The sequence below is a fragment of the Pectinophora gossypiella genome, chromosome 22, assembly GCF_024362695.1.
Source record: "Pectinophora gossypiella chromosome 22, ilPecGoss1.1, whole genome shotgun sequence".
Taxonomy (NCBI): domain Eukaryota; kingdom Metazoa; phylum Arthropoda; class Insecta; order Lepidoptera; family Gelechiidae; genus Pectinophora; species Pectinophora gossypiella.
The window spans coordinates 7,334,818-7,360,481 of NC_065425.1; the positions used below are offsets into that span (position 1 = coordinate 7,334,818).

The 25,664-nt window shown below is 37.8% G+C and overlaps 1 protein-coding gene and 3 non-coding genes across 6 annotated transcripts in view; 2 read left to right on the forward strand and 2 right to left on the reverse strand.

Moving 5' to 3' along the window:
- The window catches only part of LOC126377010 (soluble guanylate cyclase 88E), a 327,862-nt gene extending 304,197 nt beyond the window's left edge, over window positions 1–23,665 (forward strand). For 2 of the 3 annotated variants that reach the window (XM_050024593.1, XM_050024592.1), the window contains exons 4-18: window positions 7,506–7,787; window positions 8,288–8,493; window positions 9,120–9,243; window positions 9,880–10,021; window positions 14,189–14,315; window positions 16,282–16,486; window positions 17,060–17,206; window positions 18,457–18,589; window positions 19,051–19,278; window positions 19,632–19,845; window positions 20,406–20,575; window positions 21,628–21,721; window positions 21,966–22,047; window positions 22,475–22,589; window positions 23,018–23,665. In XM_050024593.1, the coding sequence (XP_049880550.1) occupies window positions 7,506–7,787; window positions 8,288–8,493; window positions 9,120–9,243; window positions 9,880–10,021; window positions 14,189–14,315; window positions 16,282–16,486; window positions 17,060–17,206; window positions 18,457–18,589; window positions 19,051–19,278; window positions 19,632–19,845; window positions 20,406–20,575; window positions 21,628–21,721; window positions 21,966–22,047; window positions 22,475–22,589; window positions 23,018–23,325 (2,577 nt within the window). In that variant the 3' untranslated portion in view covers window positions 23,326–23,665. Of the gene's footprint in view, window positions 1–7,505; window positions 7,788–8,287; window positions 8,494–9,119; window positions 9,244–9,879; window positions 10,022–14,188; window positions 14,316–16,281; window positions 16,487–17,059; window positions 17,207–18,456; window positions 18,590–19,050; window positions 19,279–19,631; window positions 19,846–20,405; window positions 20,576–21,627; window positions 21,722–21,965; window positions 22,048–22,474; window positions 22,590–23,017 lie in introns of those variants that run through there. The other variant, XR_007567779.1, reaches the window with a different exon arrangement.
- Trnai-aau (transfer RNA isoleucine (anticodon AAU)) lies at window positions 6,693–6,766 on the forward strand. The gene has a single exon. It is a non-coding gene; the product is annotated as a tRNA-Ile (tRNA).
- Trnaa-cgc (transfer RNA alanine (anticodon CGC)) lies at window positions 7,134–7,205 on the reverse strand. Its single transcript has one exon. It is a non-coding gene; the product is annotated as a tRNA-Ala (tRNA).
- On the reverse strand, window positions 7,920–7,992 carry Trnaa-agc (transfer RNA alanine (anticodon AGC)). Its single transcript has one exon. It is a non-coding gene; the product is annotated as a tRNA-Ala (tRNA).
- Window positions 23,666–25,664: the final 1,999 nt, after the last annotated feature.

Below are 25,664 nucleotides of genomic sequence, written 5' to 3' on the forward strand. Positions count from 1 at the left end.
CTTTCATCCCTGCTCATTACATGCTCATACCATGCCAACCTGATGCTCCACTGATGCTACGTAGATAAATACTTAACAAAAATCGTATTCTTTAGAGTAAGAATGGTAGGCTGTGGTAATAAAAATACAGCATTGTTTTAAGTTTACGCGGTTATTATCATAATTAAAACACATAATCAATCAGTCCCAATCAGTTCCAATCTCATCAGTCATCCCGTGATCATGGCACTTGCAACAGTGTCGAAATATCGGGAGTCTCATATCCCCATTTAAACGCGGTAAGAACCCGTTATTATGTGTTTTAATTAAAAATACGACGGACTAAGGTTAGGTAATTAATGAATGTCTGTATCCCCGTAGACAGAGATGTATCCACGATAATAATATAAGTAAATGGGAAAATGTAATGTGTGTGCCTGTTTGTTTGTTCGTCTTTCACCGCAGAACGGAGCGATGAATTAGTGTGATTTTTCATTGGGAACATTCTCAGGAACAGCACATTACTGTTTGTACCACGCAATAATTCTTAGAATTATTATCTTTAAAATAATAACTATACGTACTTACCCATTAATCAATTTAGCTCACTCATATTTAGATTTAGTTTAGAAGTTAAAAATATCAGCATAATAAATGTTCGGTGTTGATATATTGATGGTATTTATCACACAGTTATAAATATAATCTTTGATCTGTGTGTGTCCTCTCGACCTCAACTAAGAGGTACATCCACATCGGTTTACTACATCAATAGGATTATTTTAGGTGTCCGTACTGAGTAGTGATGTTCCGGATATCCGCGGATATCCGAAGGAAATGATATATTCGTATCCGTTACTTTTCACGCAGATTTTTAACCAGTGGCGGCTCTAGCAAAATATTTAGGTAGTGCGACACCTCATAGTGGTACCCCTCAGCTCCTTAAAATTAAAAAAAAAAACATAAGTTTACGTCAACCGAAATTCACCTAATTAAATCTGTTGGCAACATCAAAGTCTTAATTATAAATTTTACTGTAATATATTTTGCTATGGCAATATTACAGGACTTACGCCACGGACTTTGCCGACGACGCATCTTTTTGTTGTCTTGCTAACTTATATGTAAATAATTTCCTAGTTTTTAATTTAATACAGTCCATTTAGATAGATAGATAGATAGATAATACGTTTATTTGGGACAACATTACAAACAATCAGTAAAACATACAGTTTGAAACATAACAATAACAAACCACTTAGAAGTCAGAAAGAGTAATCTGGTTAAGTACCGCCGTCCCAAAATAGGCCCTAGCTCAGCATTTGCTGCGGAAACGCGGAACGAGTCGCAGCGCTGTTATTCTGCTAGTACCTAGTACCATTTAACATCTCGAAGACGTTTTATTTACCGGAGCGACCATCGCCTCCGACAAAATCTTTTAAAAATGTTGCTAACGGCCACCTGGTATGAGCAATCGAACCCGATGAAGTTACTTTGCGGCCAGGGTGGACCAGTCTTGGTTGATATTGACGCCCCCTCTATTTCGCCACACTGCGCACCGCCCTAGGGCTCCACTTTCTTTTACTAATTTTCAATTGGTTGAATGAAATGCTGATATATAGGTAATTAGGCAGAATTGAAGAACCTGTAAAATAAATTTTAGAGTATTTTTTAATTATTAAAATCTAATATTTGATTAGGCACCATAGCCATAGTTACCTTTTTTTTTTGACGTGACTTATTGTTGATTTGCCGCAGATGGCATTAACTACTTGGCCGGAGCCATAGTTACCATAAGTAACTGAAAAGTAATAGATCAACTGTCTTGTTTGTTTGTTAGTTTGTATACTCTTTATTGCTTTAAAATACAAAGGAAATTTAAATATACTTTATCGTTTATCTGTTTATTCATCGTTTTATCGTTGTTGGCTTTTTTTTATTTATTTATCTTTATAACGAGATCAATATTAAGTATACCAAGTTATAACATCTATTTTTTGTAAATATGAGAAAACCAAAACTCAAATATTCTTTTTTTATAATTATAATGAGATCAATATAAGAGAAAGTTACCGATTGAATAAGAAAGTAAAGATCAGTATCCGTATTAGCGGATATACATTTTATCGACCCGGCACCTCACTAGTATTAACCTATAAAGTTTAATAGGTTAAATAATCAATGTAACTTTAATATCATTTGTTTAATAGTTTAATCTTCTTTTCGTGTGGGTTATGAGGTGGATTACTAACCTCTTCAACCCTGGTGTCAGGGTTGTTATTGAGCCGCCAAAGGCCCCCTGACATCAGTAAGTAGTAACTTAACGTACCTTCCGAGGCACGGAAACATAGTTTAATGGTAATAAAGTACATAAATATAGACATCTATATAAATCAAAGATGCTTGTGTTTTTTTTTCAATTTGATCTGATTGTAATAGGTACTTTCTTTATAATTATATGTATGTATATATATACTTTTTATTTAAAAAGTAGATACCAAGGTAGTAGTGAGTGTCTATAAAGAAGACGCTTCAAAAGTCCTTAATCTCATAGGTATTTCACTAGATATAACTTTTTAATGTGGGTATTAAAACCCCGAAGGTATCAGAATTAGGGATCATAAAAATCAAAATAATTTTTCTCTTAATTTTCCCATCTCTCCCTTTATCATACATACATACACATACATAAATAGCCTATATACGTCCCACTGCTGGGCACAGGCCTCCTCTCAATCAACCGGAGTGGGTATGGAGCATACTCCACCACGCTGCTCCACTGCGGGTTGGTGGAGGTGTTTTTACGGCTAATAGCCGGGACCAACGGCTTAACGTGCCCTCCGAAGCACGAAATCAACTTACTTTTTCGGACAATAAGGTGATTCAAGCCTGAAAAGTCCTTACCAAACAAAGGACAGTCTCACAAAGTGATTTCGACAATATTCCCATCGGAAATCGAACCCGGACCTCCCTTTATCATATCTTTTATTTTTTGCTTAGATATAGCTAGGTACACAAACAAAAATGCCCGCCGGATATTATTAATAATATTAAGTTAGTTTCCGCTCATAATCTTTTGTTATAATAACCTAATAAGTATTGATTAAGGGAAGTGCCCAAAATAACTTAGTTACTTACCTAATATTTGTTACTTTACCTTACCCCTGGCACATCCGTTCATTAATCATTACAAATTATTATTTATTAAATTATGATTAATAATAATCTGAGTCATCATCACCAGCCCATTAACGTCCCCACTGCAGGGGCACGGGCCTTCCCTATGGATAGATAGGGAGATCGGGCCTAAACCACCACGCGGGCCCAGTGCGGATTGGTGGTTATTAACGACTGCTAATGCAACCGGGACCAACGGCTTAACGTGCCTTCCGAAGCACGGAGGAGCTCGAGATGAATTTTTTTTTTATGGTCACCCATTTTAAGACCGGCCCTTGCGAAAGTTGCTTAACTTCAACAATCGCAGGCCGAGCGCGTTTACCGCTGCGCCACCGAGCTCCTCTTTACCGCTGCTAAAGCTAATCTGAGTAGAATGTAATAATTTAGAATGTTAGGCAAGAATATGATGGTCATTCCTGGTGTTCTTCTTCTTCTATCGCGTGGGTTGTGAGGTGGAGTACCAACCTCATCAACCCTGGTGTCAGGGTTACTATTGAGCAGCCAAAAGCCATGACATGGCTCACGTAACGACTACTTACTTAGGTACATCAGTAAGTAGTAACCGGGACCAACGGTTTAACATGCCTTCCGAAGCACGGATCATCTTACTTTCGGAGAATCTGGTGATCAGCCAGTACGTAAAGTCCTAACCAAACTAGGGGCCACAAAGTAATTTTTGTGATATGTCACCACCGGGAATCGAACACGCTTAATCACTGGACTCCGGACGTCGTTATTCCGGGTGTTCAAATCCGGTGAAACTTGAGTAAAATCTTTTATGACCACTCTTAAAGTAAGACTCTACGAGGTGGTTGGATTCTCGCTGGATGTTTACCCGAATACTTATCGGGTGTTTTGTTTGGGTAAATACATTGGGTTATACCCGGGTGCTTGGGTAAATAACCGGTAAACCGGTACCGGGTTGGTTAAACTGATTTGATGTCAGTGGATAGCCCATCCATAATAATAAGTTAACATAACATAAGCTAAGGATGGTCGTCCCCCGGGCGGCGGGGTAAGCGTAACCCAAAGTTAATAAAAAAAAGGATGGTATACTTAGAGGTCCTAATTATCCACACATCATCGAGCTTTCTGTTAGACGTGATACATACATACATACATACATAAACTCACGCCCGTAATCCCTAACGGGGTGGGCAGAGCCACAAGTAATCAAAGACAACTTGCAGCCACTGTTGACGTGATACTTCGATGGTATCGCCGTCTATAATGAGATGAGATAAATTAATAACTCAGTCCAAAAAAACATTTAAATATGACCTTGAACTTGGTAATTTTATTATTTAAATAAAATAAAAGTTAAGGTCATATTAAATATGACCTTGAACTTGGTAATTTTATTACATATTTAAATAAAATAATAAAATTACCAAGCTTTTTTGGACTGAGTTATTAATTTATCTCAACTCATAGACGGCGATATTACCGAATAACTCAGTCCAAAAAAACAATTAAATAATGACCTTAAACTTACTAATATACTTACTTAACCTAAAAATAGGTATAAAAACAACAATATTAAGCATTTCGTGACATTTCGAGAAATTTCGTGCTGAAACACGAGTCATAACGGGGAAGCAATTACAACGAATATTTGATACCATCTTTTATTAATTACAACCCACAGAAATTGTACAAAGTGTGTCAATAACGTCTACTGGTTGACGTAAAAGGAAATTGTTTTGTTCTTAACTTTCTTTACCTATTGTTATTGTGTTTCCGCAGTCTTCATTATTGTTTGAATTTGTTACCTAGTTTGTATTAGCTATTAGCGTTTGTTTCTCAGGACGTTCACCACCACCTTAATTATGATCATTTCGACAAACATCCGTCTTGCTTTTTTGTAATTGTTTTAGTGGAAAGATGTTGTTGTCTTTTTTTGTGTGGCGTCCTTTTATAATAAACTATTTAAATATTCTATTCTATTAATAACAGGGTGTTAGTGACATCGTAACGAATACTGAGGGGGATGATTCAGACCATGATTCTGAGGTAATATCAAGTGGAATTTTCCGTCGCAAAATTCTGATTAATTTTGTGTGTTTTTAAATTATTTTCAATTATATACTTTTACAATGAAAAATTCCATTTGACATTAACTAATAATGAGCTGAATCATCCCCCTCAGTATTCGTTACGATGTCACTAACACCCTGTATACATATGTCTGTCATTCGTGAAATTAGATGGTAAAGAAAGGAAAATTACAGCGCCATCTATATTGTTTTTGAGGAACGTAGTCTGGAAAGTCCCTCACCTATAATATAAAAACATTAAAAAAAAATATACGGTCGAATTGAGAACCTCCTCCTTTTTTGAAGTCGGTAAAAATGAATCGCAAAATGTGTTGGTAAGTGCATAACTCAACAACGCCTGGACCAATTTGGCCAATTTTTACAATACAATACAATACAAATACACAAAAAAAAATTGAAAAAATTGAAAATTGAAAATGAAAAAAAAATTAATGAATAAATTAAAAATTGAATTGAATGAAATTGAAAATTGTGAAAAATTCCTCTTGATATAAATTCAGAATCATGGTCGGAATCATCCCCCTCAGTATTTGTTACGATTTTTTGGTTTTTACGACGGGAAAAAATCGAATATTTGCCGGAAAAACCCTAAAAATTACTTACCCACCTAAGTTGGCAGAACCGAAGTAGGTACTGTAGGCGTAGTAAGTACCTAACTAAATACCTACTTAATATTTGACTTGAATTCTAAATCATTTAATTATGTAGACCAGGTATGTAGACAGCTGAATTAATAACTGTTTATCCTAAAACCCTAAGGTAACATTAATGTAAGAAACCTAACTCATTAATAATAAATAATTAATACACACACATAGACTTACCTACATACGTATTAGTTGCTATTTACATTGATAACTAAACGCGTATTATTAAAAATAGGTAAATAATGGTCCTAATTCCTATAGACACCATCTAATTTTATTTTAAGTTATATCTGTAATTTTCTTATCCGTTGAAAAAGAAAGGGACGGGTAATCGACAAGCATAAAATTTATGGAATACACGTCTGTTTTAAGCAGAAATCTAAAACAACCGTCTAAAAATTTTACATCGGCCAATAACCCGACAGATTTAAGTAGACCGCACGTCAAACGGATTGCATACCAGCGAGATGCCTATTTTATTCGCACGGGTTATTCATTCATTTTAAAATTAACTTGTTGACAATCATCCGTGCCTTTCCTTTTCGGCGGATAAGAAAATGACGGGTATAACTTAAAATAAAATTAGGAGGTGTCTGCAGGAATCGGGGCCAATTAATAAAATAGTCGTAGGGTTCCCGCCACTGAAGAAATCCCGCGGCTTCGGCGCTAGTGTGGCAGTAAGTATCCTAGCCAATTAGTTCCATTAAAATCCGCGGAACTTATTTGAGACGCGTATAGTATCAAAATACCTATACCTTATTCGTGTATTATTTTTTTAAAAACGAAATAGACCAAACTGTAACTAACCAGAAATTTCAACACTCTTCACATCGGCCCATTAGCTCAGTTGGTTAGAGCGTCGTGCTAATAACGCGAAGGTCGCGGGTTCGATCCCCTCATGGGCCACGATTCTTTTTGATTTTTTGATATTGTATTCAAATTACGTTGTTATACTACTGTAATTTAGTTCACGATTTTATTAATGTTACCTCACAATATACAAAGTGTACATATTTTTTTTTATTTTGAGTACTGTTTATTTGTTTTATTTTTATTTTGTTTCATATTTTTCAAATATTTTTGCTCTGTAACTGTTTTGTTTATGGTGTAAATAAAGTTTTTATATCTGTCTATTTACAATTATAATTATGAATAAGTAGCGAGCGATGTAATATTTATAATAATTTTCATAGCTTTTAAAAAAAATGGGCACTGTTGAAGCATAATAATCCCCTTAAAAAATAAGTACGCTAAAAACAAAAGAAATCGAATGTGGAGGTGCTGGGATTTGAACCCAGGACTTTCAGCATGCGAAGCAGACACTCTACCACTGAGTTACACCCCCGGTTACGAGAACTGGCGAAATTAGAATACTGGTTCTAGAGAGCCATTTGAACGTATTTTTAGAGGTTTGGTAGTGTTTTCACCAAGTCTTTTCTATTTGTTTTTTTTTTTTTTAATTTAATCAATAAATGTTATTCAAAATCATTGTAAATGTTACTTAGTAATTGGAACATTTTCGTTTGGTCGATACAATTATTTAATTTACCTACTAAAATGTACCTAACTAATTTACTTACGCAAAATACTAACTTTGCTTTTACACTTATGGCAGGCGTTTTCACTTACCTTCTCTTTGTTCCAGGTACTAGGCATATCAGAACGGGAGTTTATGGACCAAATGGGTGTATATTTCGTCGGTTTCGTCTCACAGTATGGCTACGACAGAGTTTTATCAGTGCTAGGAAGACACATGAGAGATTTCTTAAATGGATTGGATAATTTACATGAGTATTTAAAGTTTAGCTACCCAAGAATGAGAGCACCCAGTTTTATATGCGAGAATGAGACTAGGCAAGGTTTGACATTACATTATAGGACAAAAAGAAGAGGATTTGTATACTATGCCATGGGACAAATACGAGAGGTGAGTGTTTTATTTCACTCTCACTAAAAATATAAGTGCTAATTTTATATATTGTGTATGTGAATAAAGTAATCCCTACAATAATACGAATAAATTGCAAAATACCTAAAAAAAGCAAAAACGATCCTCGTTTGGAGGCGCCGGGTATCGATCCCGGTACCTCTCGCATGCTAAGCGAGCGCTCTACCATCTGAGCTACGCCCCCGATGTTAAAAGTAGTTGAAATTGTGTGTCTGTTTCTTCTAAACCATATGTTTAATCATTTAAAATGGTTTTTCTCTTATTTTTAATATTTTTAGTCATTCTTTATAAATACACAGTGGAAACTTGTATGATCTCGATGATAGATACACGAGCATCAGAACGATTAGCGCCATCTCCCGTAACTTTTAAGTATCATACCTACACGCTCCGCACACTAGATGGCGCTTTCTCACACCAATACAACCTTTGTAAAATATACCCTATGATGCTCCCGTCAAGATTATGTTTTCTTTCAGGTAGCTCGCCACTTTTATCACAAAGAGATGAGGATTGAATTACTAAGAGAGGAGTTACTATTCGACACGGTCCATGTGACGTTTCAACTGACGTTCGACAACAGAGCATTTACCCTGGCGTCTTTGGCGATGACCAGAGAAGAGAAGCATCTTCCAATAAGTGCGTCCGTGTTATTCGAGATATTCCCCTTCTGTATCGTTTTTGGGTAAGTTTCTAGAGACGAAAGACTAATTTGTGTTTTTGATGAGTACCATCTTAGTACTTATAGGTATTACTTATAGATATAAGAAGAAAACACCGGCATAAGTCGGTATAACCGGTGGTATAAATTCTGATTTCATTTATTATCATTATCTGTTTATTTATTTCAAATTGGAAACGTTTTAAAATGGAAACGAAAACCTTAAATTTAAATAACATTTTCGCTATCGACCCACAGGGGTCGATTAATTATTTCAAATATTTTTCCTCTCAAACGACGCCCTGAGCCGAGGTTCGCGCTCAACTAGACACCCTCAGCCCTGTTGTCCTAAACGTTGTACCGGTCCGGCCAAGTAGTTAATGCCATTTGCGGCAAACCTTCAATAAGTCACGTCAACAAAAAAACCACAAAGTAAAGACCTTTGTACTTGAAAGAACACTTTTAATATTGCGGGAGCAATACAGACAGAGCGAACAGTACAAACACGAAAGTTAGACAGGTAGTGACGTCAAACGAAATCTAAGTTTACTTATATTTTTTAAGTTCTGTGTTGGTGTTGCCAACACTAACAAAATATGGATAAATATCCGAAATAAAATACTTCATTTCATTTTTCATTTTATGCGCAGGTCAGACATGGTGGTGCGCAGTATCGGCAACTCGCTGATGGTGATCCTGCCAGACCTCGTCGGTAAGAAGATCACGAACTGGTTCGACCTCGTGCGCCCGCTCATCGCATTCAAATTCCAAACTGTAAGAATGTTTTTTTCTTTTCATTTTATGTTTATCGATAGCTGAGACGACTTTGGCTAGATATTGGGACACATTCCTAAAAAGCAATATTGCTATTCGACATTTTGTTGTCAAAAGATAATAGGTCCCTTAAGTCTTTCATACCTGCTGTTAATGGATTAGCTAATCAGATTCTGAGAGATTGCTTATTATACTGGGTGTAAGTGGCATCGTAATGAATACTCAGGGGTATGATTCTGAGCATGATTCTGGGTCAATATCAAGTGGAATTTTCCTTCGCAAAATTCATGAAGATTTTTTTAGTTTTTTTAATAATTTAAATTCTATACTTTTGCGATGGAGAATTCCACTTGATATCAACTCAGAATCATGGTCTGAATCATCCCTCAAAGTTTTCGTTACGATCTCACTAACATCCTGTATATTGATGGGGCAATAGTACATCACTATGGACACACACACACACACACACACACACAAAGTATCAGAAAGCTCGGTGATGTCTAGGTACTTACTTTATTTTTGCAATCTAATTACGACACTGAAGTGCTACCCCAAATGGGATACAGTCATGGGCTTATGTTATGTTTTGTTACATCACTATGGGATGATGATTACGATTATATGTTGGATCAGATCCTGAACCGCACCAACAACATCTTCGAGCTGGTGACTGTAGAAGCCGTGATGCATGAGAAAGCTCCAGACAAACGGAACGAACTGCTTCGACTGTCTGACGAGTCCGATGGACCTACCGAGAAGAACTTGCGGCTTAAAGGTACTTCCCTTTGATTTTACGATATCTACAATAGGCCTTGACCAATAGCCGTTCGACGTTTATCCACGTAGATAGTATTCTTTGCGTCTATTGGTCGAAACCGTCGATATAATCGCACCGCATGCGGCGCGGTTGCCCGCGCGCCGCATGCGGTGCTCCGCCGTAATTAAGCTTGTATGTAGATTTTGATGAGAGCGGAAGAATCCAAAGTGGTGTGGTGTGTCAGGGGCGAAGCAAGGGTTCCCTGGTAAATAACCATGTTAGTACTTATTGATGATGTACCTGATGCACGTCCTCCGCGACAAATATTATTGCTAACGATATTTAAATAGCGTACACCGTTATGCGAAGGGCGATTCAGGTGGTATAACCATACAATTTGAAAAGATAACTCACTCTACCGGGTAAGAGCCCTCAGTGCTTCCCATGTCGCGTCAAAAAAGAAAAAACTACTTGTCTGTAATATTACTGTACTGTGTAATATTACCTATATATACAGGGATACTGAGGGGAATGATTCAGATCATGATTAAAATTTGTTGTATATAAATATTCTGTTCTCTGTTCGTTAGTCTCGCTAAAGAACTCGCTCGCTCGAAACCGATTTGGCTAATTTTATTCTTGAAATATTCGTGAAGTCCAGGAAAGGTTTGAACGGTAAGAAAATCAGTCATCTAGTACGACATAAATTTCCTACCTGCAAAATAATATCTCCCCCAAAGGAGATAACTAACAAAGGAGATAGAGTAGGGTAGAAATATGTTGTTTATCACAGATACGTAAACATCTTCAGAAGGTCGAAATAGCGGTTCTTTATGGAATTATTTTAATATTACGTCGACCAGTACCCTTGTCACTCATACTTTCCTTGACTGTGATTCAATTTGTCGCCCAACTAGCTGAGCTGAAAGTTCTCTTTAATCATGTTTTTCTATATTTATAACGGCGTCTGTGGTCCAGTGATTGAGCATTGGGCTCACGATCCGAAGGTTCCGGATTCGAATCCCGATGAGGACATCACAAAAATGACTTTGTGATCCCTAGTTTGTTTAACACTTTACAGGCTAATTACCTGATTTTCCAAAGTTAAGTTGATTCTTGCTTCGGAAGGTACATTGAGCCGTTGGTCCCGGTTACTACATAATGATGTAAGTAAGTAGTCGTTGCATAAGTCATGTCAGGGGCCTGATATGATAACCGTAATAACAGGGTTGATGGGGTTGGTAATACACCTCACAACCCACAACATAGAAGAAGATATTTATACTCGAACCCTTGAAAATAAGTATTATGGGCATCGAAGGTCAATGGAAACTAAAACGAACAAAAATTTTCAATGCTTTGTCCCTGCCTAGTCACTCTTCCTCAAAAATAGAGTGAATAGGGATTAATTAGGTTAGCGTGGACAGCCTCCGTGGTCTAGTGGTTAGAGCGTTAGGCTCACGATCTGGAGGTCCGGGTTCGATTCCCGATGGGGACATTGTCGAAATCACTTTGTGAGACTGTCCTTTGTTTAGTAAGGACTTTTCAGGCTTGAATCACCTGATTGTCCGAAAAAGTAAGATGATTCCGTGCTTCGGAGGGCACGTTAAGCCGTTGGTCCCGGCTATTAGCCGTAAAAACACTTCCACCAACCCGCATTGGAGCAGCGTGGTGGAGTATGCTCCTTACCCCCTCCGGTTGATTGAGGGGAGGCCTGTGCCCAGCAGTGGGACGTATATAGGCTGTTTATGTATGTATGTATGTAGGTTAGCGTGTAACCACCTGAGGGTATATCTTCACTTATCATCAGGTGAGATTGTAGTCAAAGGCGCGCCAGTTTTATTTAAAAAAATGTTACCTACCAGTTTCCTTATGTACTTTTAATAATTATAGTGTGATAAGAAATTTAATGTGTTCCTCTAGTTATTAAATAACTTGTAATACCCTTATTGATTTTAAAGATGTGTTGCTGTTGCAGTTTCTTGTCATTTCTTCTCCTCAGCCATAACACCTTGCGAAATGACGTCAATTCAAAAATGTTACATTGACCTTCAACAAGTTTATCCATGATAATTACGTTGAATAAATGATTCTGATTTCTGAAGGGATATTATTGCTTATATGAAATATTATAGATTGTATCAATTAGTCCCTTTCAGACTACAGACGTGTTTTAGATAGGTATTTCAATCTTTAACGAAGGACTTTAATACAGGTAAATTGGGGTAAATCGATATTAGCCTATGTCTCAATGAACGGAATATCATACCCGATCATTTTGTGCCTATTTGGTATATCCAAACTTGGTAACCGATATCATGCGGGATTCAAAAATAGAATTTGCCAATAATTATAATCACCATCTCCCTAGCACATCCCGTTTTTCAAAGGATCCGCTTACCTAACAATGATGCCAGTAATTATTATATCTACTGTAATCACAGTTTGTCAAACATGTTTACAGTGACCTTAATTATAGTAATTTTGTGTTTTTGCTACGAAACATGTAAAAGTATCTAAAATCTTTCATTTTCAACACCAGATTTTTATTCCTAAATAAGTTAGTATTTAAAAAGCTTTTTTCCCTTACTTTTTGGACAAAAAGTTGCCCCTTTTTGGGCGCCAAAATGTCCCTTTTCGGGCGCCAAAATTATAACATAGGATCCATTTTCCAGGCATGGTACCCAAGAAACGCTATGCTTACGACGGGAGACGATTGCCCGACATTATAAACTTGCATCTGAAAGGTAGATAACAGTTAGATGTCACACAACTTGGTTGTTAGAGTGAGACAACAACAACCAAGCAACATACAAAAGAAAAGCACATCAATTTCCACATTTTATACCTAGATTTTTTGAGCACAAAAATGTGTAAATATAATATAAAATAAAGATAGGGCCTCACAATATTCTCTAATTACGTTTTGCTACTAAGCACTTGAACACATATTACTTAATTAAATCTTCCTTTTGATAATACCGTTTGTCACTTAATTAATTATGTACCCACACTTTGTAGTAATGTAGTAAATTTTAATTTATTCACACATTTTCTTTTGCAAATTAATTTGCACACTTTGTTGGATTACGCACGAGACTATTCCACATGGCTGGAACAGTATTTGGACAAACATTTGTGCAAATATTCGAACAAACCTTTTAGATGTCGCCAGTGGACTTGTTAAGGCACCTTTGACGAGTATCAGAACATAAATGACGATGTTTCAAGCTTTTTGATATGCAGGACGAGAAACTAGACGACTTGAGTTGATCAAAGATGAATTTTACATTATGCCAAAATAATTTCATCCATATCTGATAGTGTATGACGTATGTTATCCTTTGTAGTAATAATAAAATAAGATGATCTGTGCTTCGGAAGGCACGTTAAGCTGTCCCGGTGGCTACATACTGATGTAAGTAAGTAGTCGCTACATGAGCCATGTCAGGGTCTATGTCACTTTCCATCCTTTCAACTATTTCCACTTAAAAAATCACGTCAATTCATCGCTCTGTACGGCGTAAAAGAAGAGTTAGTTTTTAATTCAGAGAATAAAGCCTTTTTTTATTTATATTAATACAAATATAAGTAGTTGATAACGGCCTCTGTGGTCCAGTGGTTGAGCGTCGAGCTCACGATCCGGAGGTCCCGGGTTCGAATCCCGGTGGGGACATATCAAAAAAATCATCTTTGTGATCCCCAGTTTGACTAGGACATTACAGGCTGATCACCTGATTGTCTGAAAGTAAGATGATCCGTGCTTCGGAAGGCACGTTAAGTCCGTGGTCCCGGATACTACTTATTGATGTAAGTGAGTAATCGTTACATGAACCAATAACCCTGACACCAGGGTTGATGAGGTTGGTAATTCACCTCACAACCCACACGATAGAAGAAGTAGTTGATGTCTTAAACTTTCGTCTACGTTATTACTAAGATTCTTAGTGCTACCACCTATACGTTTAAGTAGATGCAATATTGATAGAGATTTTAACTATTTTGATACTATTGATGCTAATATGTAATTATTTATTATTATTACAAAGGACAACAATTTCGATGTAACAATTGACAATAATGCTAAAAAAAGTGTGCAACAGAATTTACGAGTAATATTTTCGACAATAATGATGTTTAAACGAATATCGAAGGTAATTTTATGAATGATGATGATGATGACAGGTCAGATGATCTACATGGACAACTGGCGGATGATGATGTACTTGGGGACTCCAGTGATGCCGGATCTGTCAGCACTCGTGTCCACGGGGCTCTACATCAACGACTTGTCCATGCATGACTTTAGCAGGTAAGGATAAAACTATCAACAGAAGCAACTAGCTGTTCACGACGTAAAAATTATAATTTGTACCTAGTATATTCATTCCATTCGTCCCTTTCAAAATAAAGTCGCGAACGGAGCTGCAAGAAATTTCCTTTTCCAAATCTCTTTGTATCAAATTCAAATATATTTTTATTCACTAACATAGTTACACTTTAAATCGTATTTTTTTACATAACGATCGTCTCTAAAACTACTGCAGCTTCTCACTATTATGTATTTATAAATCAGTTTGTGAGACTGTGCTTTGTTTGTTAAGGACTTTTCAGGCTTGAATCATCTGATTGTCCGAAAAAGTAAGATGATTCCGTGCTTCAGAGGGCACGTTAAGCCGTTGGTCCCGGCTATTAGCCGTAAAAACACCTCCACCAACCCGCATTGGAGCAGCGTGGTGGAGTATGCTCCATACCCCCTCCGGTTGATTGAGGGGAGGCCTGTGCCCAGCAGTGGGACGTATATAGGCTGTTTATGTTATGTTATTTAATTTCACTATAAAAACAAAAGTCTCCCAGTCCATGGTCCTTCTTCATATATAAAGTGTTCGGAACATTTTAACAATGAAATTACAGTGGTTCCTTCAATATAGTGAGATTACAACATAGTGCAAGTTTTGACAGCGAGCAGTTTCGGACCGCCATTTTATTTTGAAAGCGACGAATGTAATGAATGTACGTAGAGTATGTAGTAGGCACAGATTATAAATTGTATGTCGTGAATACCAGCAGAGAGAAAATTATAAAAATCGAAAAGAAATCTAACTCGGACGGGACTTGAACCGGCAGCCCTTGTCAATCCGGGAGGAGCGTGTTAACCGTTACACCACCATGCGAAATTCTTTCGATCTATGATGTTTTTTTTAATAAATTCATCTTACCTCTTCTGTCCTCAATAACTCTCAATATTTTTCTTTTCCCTTACTCTTACCACAGATTATACTAACACTTCCTCATTGGTTTAAAGTATCCATTATTTTTAGCGTCAACAATTACCCTAAGAAATATGACCTACTAACCATAAAGTTAATCTGCGTTCCCGTCAGAACTTCGAAGATTTTCTCCTCACAGTTTTACTTACACACCTGGGGGATTAAAATGGCCACATCGAAGCAATTCGTCTAAGAAAGCATTATTGCAATTTAATTGAATGAAATCGAGGTTTTATCAATAAAAACATATTCGAATGTAATATTTCAAAAAAGGTCTTATGGTTCTATAAAGCGACCACAATTCGTGGCTGACTTTGCTAACTAACATATCTGTAATTTTTAGCTAGTGATTTGTGAATTGTAAAATTGAAAAAGATGCAAATTTCATTTCGGCAAAAATTACATATATTATTATGTCAGTTCGCAACATCAGAGACGAATTACAAATTTTAATGATGTCTATTAAATGTTTTACTAAAATTCCAATAATTTACTCCAGATCATTGCTATAGAAATTCGTAGAGAATTAAGTACTTAGAAATTATTTCGGTAACAAAAGGAGTGTATTGAACCGAAGCTTTGTAGGTTGTTGAAATGAGAATAATGAATTGTATAATTTAATGGATTTATAGCGTCGCTGTATTGTAAGTCTTGTAAATAATATTTAACGGAGTTATTAACCCGTTTTGCGTTATAGTAGCAAGAAAATAATTATGATGACAGCTGTCCTACTACCCATTAGGACAGCAGTCCTACCTATCCTATCGCCCATAACAATTGTACATCCTGTTAGAAAGGACATAATCCCTCTGTTGGGTTTTACGACATGCCTGGGAAGACAAGCAACGGAAAGTGTTCTATTTACATACCTAAATATGTTATACTGGGACTGCTGTCCTACTACTGCTGGATTCTGACAGCTGTCCTAATACCCAGCACATTTATTAATTCTGTATTTTACTACTTATATATACTTTCTTACCATAAACTCTCCATTGTCCGTTTCAGAGATCTAATGCTGGCCGGCACACAGCAATCCGTAGAATTAAAATTAGCCCTAGACCAAGAGCAGCAGAAGAGTAAGAAGTTGGAGGAATCCATGAGGAAACTGGATGAGGAGATGAAGAGGACAGACGAGCTGCTGTACCAGATGATACCGAAGCAGGTGGCCGACCGGCTGCGGAACGGAGAGAACCCGATCGACACTTGTGAGGTGAGTGTTACCTATTAGGTGCCTACTGTGATGTCAGGTGTGGTTAGGTTAGGTTAGGTTAGATTAAGTTAATATGTATTATATATATTATAGGTGTCAGTGACATCGTAACGAATACTGGGGATATGATTCAGGCCATGATTCTGGATGAATCATCCCTCAAAGTTTTCGTTACGATGTCACTGACACTTTGTATTATAATAATATAATATATGTATAATGGTACTGATTTCAGTACTGATTTAAGTTCTACCTGTCCTTTTCTTATTCGCCGAAAAGAAAAGGGACGGATTCGCAACTTGTTTATGCCATGTGACATTGTCAATCCGTCACAATTTTGAGGGCTAGATATTAGTTATTAAGTCAAGCGGCGTGCGTGTATGCAACGATTGATGAATGTGGAGAAAGCAAGAGAAGTGTGTCAGGATCGAAGCAAATGGAATTCCATAGTCTCTGCCAACCCCGGTAGGAAATAAGCGTGAGTTTATGTATGTATGTCAATGAATAACCTCGTCAACCAAGAGGGTTATTATTGTCTATCCATGAATGATGTGTTCTCTGTCCACCCCATAGATGTTCGACAGCGTGTCGATCCTGTTCTCCGACGTGGTGACCTTCACGGAGATATGTTCCCGCATCACGCCGATGGAGGTGGTCTCCATGTTGAATGCCATGTACTCCATATTCGATACCCTCACCGAGAGGAACCGGGTCTATAAGGTAAGATTAGGTAAAAGAGTGTATGACAACCTCGGGGGGTTAAAAACGCGACATCAAAGCTGTTCATCTAAAAAGCAATATTGCATTTTGACATTTGCGCATATAAAAATGGAAGTGCATGACGCCTACAAATGTCAAATAGCAATATTGCTTTTCAGATGAATTGCATCAAGGCGTTTTGGCACACCTCAACGGGGAAAAACGCAAAAAGAAGTATCTTAAAATCTTCTTAAATGCTCTTCAAGTTTTGTTCTAGCTGTCATATACGTACATAGTACGTATGAAATATTTGATGACGAGATTATAACGAAATTCATGAGATTATGACTAGTATTTCTAAACGTACACTCAAAGCAGCAGCCGTACATCGATCTGTATCCATAATTAGGGAAAGAAAACATCGGGAAGTATGGATACTAAGTGGCTCCGCTGGGGAGTGTGCTCTGCTCTACTTTAATTCGTTGTCATCTTTCTTATTATCGCATGTACGCATAAATTCTCTTCACGTACACTATGTACGTAATACGCACATCCACCTGTATTTAAAATTAGAGAAAGAAAACATCTAGAAGTGTGCATACTAAGTGGCTCCGCTGGGGAGTATGCTCTGTAGCGAAGCCAATTTAATTCGTTATTTTCTTATTATCGCACGTACGCATAAAATCTTTTCACGTACACTATGTACGTAGTACGTACATTAAACAATATTTCAACTCAATTGGGAGTGGTGGCCCCGCGACAGAGCATCACACAAAATATAATAATAAGTGCGATATTCTGTCACGTTTTTCATACGTTGCTTTTTTATGCAAATTCCATAGTACTTACTTACTTATTAATTTCGTGTTTTGACGTTTAGTAAAAAGTAACTGATTTGACTAGTTTGAAACTAGCCTATTTTATGAATCTTTGTTATCTGTTTTTAATAGATATAGAGTTCTCCATTATAGTCTATCAACCAACCATCAACACCAACCAACCACCAACCAACCAACCATCAAACAACCAATACCAACACCAACCACCAATACCAATACCAATACAAAACCAACCAACAACCAATACCCAACCACCAATACCAATACCGATACCAACCAACCAATACCAATACAAAAAAATATATAAAAAAAAGAAAAAAAAGAAAAAAAAGAAAATATAATAAAATAATATACATATATAATTCTTTGACTTCCTTAATTTATAATTAAATTTATTATATGAAATAAACAGATGACCTATTAAATTATTAGGTAGAGACAATAGGGGACGCGTACATGGTGGTATCTGGTGCTCCGGAGAAGGAAGACAACCACGCAGAGAAGGTGTGCGACATGGCGCTGGATATGGTCGACGCGATCACTGACCTTAAGGACCCTAGCACAGGTGGGCACCTTGAAAATGCTAGGTACTGTCTAAACAGAGGTTTCAAATAGTTTACATAAGTACCACTCTAAAAAAGAAAGAAATTTAATAATTCTTTGTAATGCTGAAAGTGTACGTGTTTGCTTGCAATGCTCTAGCTTGCAATGTTCTAGCCAAACAAAGGACAATCGTAAAGCGATTTCGACAATGTCCCCCTCAGAAATTGGACCTTCAAATTGTGCGCCCAACGTTCACACCACAGAGGCTATCCACCCATGCATTGTTTTGTGTACTTACCTACTCCCTATCTACTTCTATCCCGCTATTTCCTATGCTCAAAGTTTGTCTGGAAGAGATTGCGACTTAGCATTAAGGCCGTCTATTGTACTCTTTCTATTTCTCGTTCGTGTTGTATCTCCTGCTGTGTGAGCGATAAAGTATTTGCTATGTTATATTATGATTCTACCTTCCCCCACTTCCAGGATCTCACCTGTCCATCCGAGTGGGCGTACACTCAGGCGCAGTGGTGGCGGGTATCGTCGGCCTCAAGATGCCCCGGTACTGCCTCTTCGGGGACTCGGTGAACACGGCCTCCCGCATGGAGTCCACCTCAGAGGCCATGCGGATCCACATCTCGCAGACCACTAGGGAGCTGCTGTCGCCTTCTTACATGGTTGAGGAACGGGGGGAGATACAGGTGAAGGGGAAAGGTGAGAGATTTTCACAACGTCACATTGTCAACACACCATAGCATCACAACTGCATCCCCGAAGCAAAGGTGTATAGTACACCCACTCTTCGCCAGCCATGTTCTTCTTCTTATCGTATGGGTTGTAAAGTGGAATACCAACCTCATCAACCCTGATGTCAGGGTTATTACTGAGCCGCCATAGGCCCCTGACATGGCCAGCCATGTTCAAATCCCATGTTAGAGGGGGGAGGGAAACCTATTATCATTAACCGGGCACGAATCCTTGAAACCTCTTCTACCACCAACTACTTAGTTTCTTCTTCGAACTCGTGTAAAAGCTACTCGTCAATAGAACAAATCTGTCTATTCCAGGAGCAATGAAGACCTACTGGCTAGAAGGCCGCGAGTCCCGACCTTCTCTCACTAAAGTAATCTCCCCACAACTACAACCTGGCGCCGAGCTGGAGTGGGAGCGAGCTGCTGACGTGAGGGACAGCATCGCAGAGCATTCAGCTCAGAACAACAAGGAGCTGGCTGAGCGTAACCTGGCCAACTCTGCTCCTAACTCTCTGGCTCATTATAATAGGTAAGGTTGGAGGTTTTATGCGTAGAATATCGACGTATTTTGGATAGCCAGTTATTATAGACAAAAAAATAGATTAATGTATAGGTATATTCATATATACGTGAAGATTTTTATTGGGGGGTAATAGATTCTAGCCTAAACGCCTCCACCAACCCGCAATTGGCAGCATGGTGGAGTATGCTCCATACCCCTCCAGTTGATTGAGGAGAGGGCTATGCCCAGCACGGACGTATATATAGGCTCTTTAAGTTATGTAATAGTCTTTTTGTCTGATCCTCTACTGGAGTTTAAAAGGTTAAGACCTATTTCGAACAGATGTTGCCAAAATATTGTGGTATATTGTAGGATCTTATTCAAAAGTGAAAGGGTGATAAAAGTTCAAAGAATAACACCTTAATGTTATGTGCAATTATTTTTCATGATAAGTGATGATTGGTAACTTAAGTATTCTCAATAAAGGATAGAATCTGAAGACCCACGAACCGATAATGTTAAGATAAAACTCGCTAGAAGCGATCACTAAAAACCAATTTTTCCTAATTTTATGTTACGCCCCACAGCAACACCAACATGGCGCCATCGCCAACAATCCGCAGCTCGCAGATCTCGACTCCCGCGCCGACTGTGACGTCACCGGCGGAAGAGAGACGCATGTACTCTCCCGTCACCTTTCAGGATGTCGCACGACGGAGTATAGCCAACTCACCGAATAGACATGAAACTGTTAGAGGTAAGGATGTCAAACATTTTGTTGGTATAAGACGTAACATAAACATAACATGTAGTATACAGGGTGTTAGTGGGTGTTAGTAATACTGAGGGGGATGATTCTGACCATGATTCTGTGGTATTTTTTTACATTTGCGATGGAAAATTCAACTTGATGTTAACTCGGAATAGTGAGCTGAATAAGCCCCCTCAGTATTTGTAACGATGTCACTTACATTACACCCCGTACAAGTACGTACAGGCTGCCATAAAAGCCATGTGTGGGTGTTAGTGAAACCGTAACAAATATCGAGGGGGATAATTCAGACCATAATACTGAGTTGATATCAAGTGGAATTTTCTGTCAGGAAAATTATGTTTTTTTTTTAATATTTTTAGTTTTATACATTATGCCGTTGCTTTTTTCTGCCGAGCGGCGAAAAACTCGTAGTGCGCGCCTGGCCTTACGACTCAAAATTCCACTTTATAACAACTCAGAATCATGGTCTCAATCATCCCTCAGTTTTCGTTACGATATGACTAACACCTTGTCATAGAATAAGGAATAATACTACGAATAGAACGGCAACTCTCCGCTCCCACCAGCGTCTGAGCTAGGTTTACCTTATTCCCCCCCTCGAACACAGTTTAGACCTGAATCGTATGGCGTCAGACGTCACACACACAGATGCGCGTGTACGATAACGTCAATGTGTGGTGTCTGTGTAAAACGAGATTGTGTGTATGAATTGTCCGGGGTTCTTCTATGCTGTTTTGGGAGCACATAAAAAACATAGAACACGTTCAGCTGCTTCTATTCCCGGGCATGTCGTAAAATCCGACAGAGGGATTGTGTTTTCTAAATAACGGACTTAGGTTATGGGCGATAGGCTGATCCCTTATCACCATAAGGTTCATCATATCCATCTTAAGACTTCGTATCAACAGTGGCTGCAAGTTGTCTTTGATTACTTGTGGCTCTGCCCACCCCATTAGGGATTACGGGCGTGAGTTTATGTATGTATGTAAGTGTCCGGGGTGTGACCTTGTGAGTAAGTAAATCCAACATTTCAGAATCGCGATCGAACTCGGCGAGCGTGGGAGGTTGGACTGACGCTGAGTCCCTAGACCCAACTAAGGCCATGGATAGTCTCAATTCTTCCTTCTGGTACGTTGACTTGCCATACTTAATGTACTGTGCATTATGTCATCATCTTCGTTTAACGTTTAAAAGCTGAATCATCCTCCAGGCTTGTCCTACCCTAAGTGGAGTCAACACAACGTGTATTCCTCTACCATTCATATCTGTCACTCATCTTCCTTTTCACTCACATATCCTTCTTCACACAATCCATCCACATTTAAATAAAAATGCTGAATAATATAACTAAAAATGTAATAACAATCTCAAGTTACAGTGCGACGTCCCCTTGCAGAGTAGTGACGGCGCCTGCGCCGAATGAGCGTGAGTTGGAGCCCTTTCATCTGCCCGGGGTATGTTATCTTTTGTTTTATGTATACTTAAATAGGCAGTTTTCAATAATTTACCTATATAGGGTATTACTCACATCGAACGGCCTCTGTGGTCCAGTGGTTGAGCGTTGGACTCACGATCCGGAGGCCCCGGGTTCGAATCCCGGTGGGGACATATCACGAAAATTACTTTGTGATCCCTAGTTTGGTTACGACCTTACAGGCTGATCACCTCATTGTCCGAAAGTAAGATGATCCGTGCTTCGGAAGGCTCGTTAAGCAGTTGGTCCCGGTTACTACTTACTAATGCAAGTACGTAGTCGTTACATGAGCCATGTCAGTGGCCTTTTGCGGCTCAATAGTAACCCTGACACCAGGGTTGATGAGGTTGATATTCCACCTCACAACCCACACGAGAGAAGATATTGTAGGAAATTAAAAATTCCAGTTCCTCCCGCGGATGTCGCCAACGCACTCGGCGCCGGCCGCCGTCGACTCCTGCGCCACTCTCCGGCCAGACACCGCCTCCTCAATTGCACACAAACTCAGTGGAGATGAAATAGGTAACACATTCTTGTCATTTCCAGAATACACAACAGAAGAAGGCTAGATAACAATCTGGCCAAATGAGATACTTTTTTTCGAAACGTCAAAACGGTTCATTTTACATGACGTTTAAAATATAAGACTGATGATGTGTATGAGAATCCATAACGGTCATCAATAAACGTAGTCAAACGTCGTGCTCATTGTTACGTCATTCATAATTAAAATTCGTAAAGGAGTGAAAACGAAAACTGAGGTTAATTTTTGGTCATTTTCTTTTTGCTTGTATTTCTAACACAACAAACATAGCTGTATCCGCACAGGCGTATGCAGAGGTGTAATAATATAGATCCACTCCCTGTGTTCTATTTCTAGATTAGAATTTATCTATGACCCAGTCATCTATCCTGCTCTTTATCTTTACAAGTGTTCCAATCTTCCCCAGAAACCGACACAGAATATCAAGACGCGACGGAACTCAACACACACGTGTGCACCATATCAGAAACTGTTATCGAGGCGACCCTTCCGAAACCGGGTAAAGTGGGCCGGTTTAAGGCGCGAATAGCCCCCGGGTATCACAAGACGTGCGTGCAGAAACAGTCTTTAAAAGACAAACAGGTTCCACCGGGCAACGTGCAACCTCATGGTCACCATCACACGAAAAACGCCAACCACCACCAATGTTGCGGCGCCTTCGGTAACCCCCATGTGAGGCATAAAACTAGTAATTCTAGTTGTCATCTCATTTAAGTATTAAGTTAGTTTTTAGTAGTTGTTTGCCTTTTCTGGATCGACTGCAAAAGGTTTTTTTTTCTAATGGCACTAGTGCTACTTTGTATTAATGTCAAATTTTAAAAGATTGGGAAACTAAAAGGAAGGAAAATAACATTCGGGAACGGATTGCAAAAGGTGTTTCTGAGTTGTTAGATGTAGATTGTCACCGCTATGTTACGGGCAATTTGAGAAATTCAGGCATTATGTTTGATGACCGTGAGCGTCGGTCAAATTTATAAGGACGACGGTTATTTTATTTTTTTTCAATTATATTTTTTTCTTTTTTTTTACTTTGCCCGATCCATATTAATAATGCCCTGACGGTCCTTGGCCGATTTGATAAATCAAAGTTTGAGTTAGCTTATTATCTATTGCCTTTTTAGTTTTTATCATTCCCGCACAGTTAACACGAGAGCGTTTTTTTATTTTGAACGTGACTCGGGTGGCGTTAACCACTTGGCCGGAACAAATACATGCATTTTTTGCGGCGAGAATGTGCTGCCGCTAAAGGATGTTATCAGGGTACCGAACAGCACGAATTGGTAGTGTGACTAGGGATCGACGATCCAACGTTGTTATTTTGGAAGTTGTACATATTATGCGTCTTGCTGTGTAAACTTCGATACCGCGTTTCACGACTACTTCAAGACTGCATTATTGAATGTGGCGCCATCTGTTGCATATGGGCGGAACTAGCTGGCCAACTGGTAATTGTTGCTGTATCTCTGCGATTGCTAGAAATACTAGTCTGTAAATTATTCCTTTAATGCACGTGTAAAGTTGTAATTTATATCCATTATTTCACTTTCGGTGTAACTATTCTATACATCAAGCTTTTTTATTTCCAATCAGTTTATAAATATTCGTAACCCTATTTTTTTCAAAATAAGTTCCCCTTTTGCAGTCGATTTGGAAAAGGCATAATGGGATGATCGAGTTGAATATATTCCTGTGATGTTAGTTACAAATTTTATTTAATATTTTTATGTGTAAAGTTTAAAATGTAGGTATCAAACTTCCGTGAATCTATTACGCTTAATTTCAATGTTACTCGTATAATACTTACATAGAACATAATCAATAGTGTAATTTTCAAATATATCATGTTATATTAATGTGTTAGAGACTCGATCATTTCCTGATTTATATTCTTCGAGGTGATTTCCTATCGGTGAGGGTAGGAGAGACTGATGAGACGAAAACTCTACTAATACCGATTGATAGTGTGTTTAGGACAAAATGCTACTGCGCAAAGCGAGACAGGAATTGTTGCTATCTTCCCTCTCTGTACCCTAGAACCCTCTAGGAATACTTTATATAACACATATTAGTTCCTAGGACTTGAACTATAACTGGCTGCACCGCGTCGACTTATTACTATGCGTCTATCCTTTTCTATCACCCACAACACTCATTTGCTAGAGCGAGATAAAGTATTCCCGAGTGCGATGCAATGCAACCATTAAGTTCAACCTTAAAACTTCATCGAAAAATTTAAAGTTTAATATGTTCGTACAGTTTCACCTCCTCTCACCCGCAGAAAATCACTATTTAGTCTTATCTCCTAAGATATCATTGGATGTGATTCAGTACCATTTAGTGTATCGCCTAACTTCTTAAATCCTTCTACACAAAAATATCAAATATTTTTATCACTATTCTTTTACAAGGTGCATATTTTTTCTAGTCTAGAAAAGTATATTATTATACATATTTTATACGTAGTAATAGTATAGGCAGTATATAATATAATATGTTTTTTTTAAGTTTAAACGGATCTCAGTAATGTACAAGACTCAACACATCCCAAAGAAAATCCAAAGATTATGAGAAAAAAATAAATGAGCTTTACAACATGACAATAGAAGTAAAAGTTAAAATAAAATATTTTTTAAATTAAATAATAAAGAAATATATACTTGTCAGTAATTTTGACACTGTTTAACAGTGGATTCTAAGAAATGTAGAAAAAATAATGTATACTTCTATTAATATATTAGTTATTTAATGTACCGTTTAACCGTAACGCGGTAAGTGTACTTACTTATAAGAAATTAATGAGATATTTTTTTCCACTTACTTAAATAGGTAAAGTTTTCCAAATTTTATACTTTCACTTTATATAAAATTATCGCAAACGTACACAAAATGAAAATGCAAATATAAAAGAATTGTTCTTAGTGAAAATTTAACAATTTGGAAAATACTTTACTGCACTTATTATAATAAGTATATAAAATTATTTTTTGTTGTTTATTATTAGATAGAAACTCGTTACAAAGTGACGAAAAAAATAAATTAATGTAGTTTTAAAA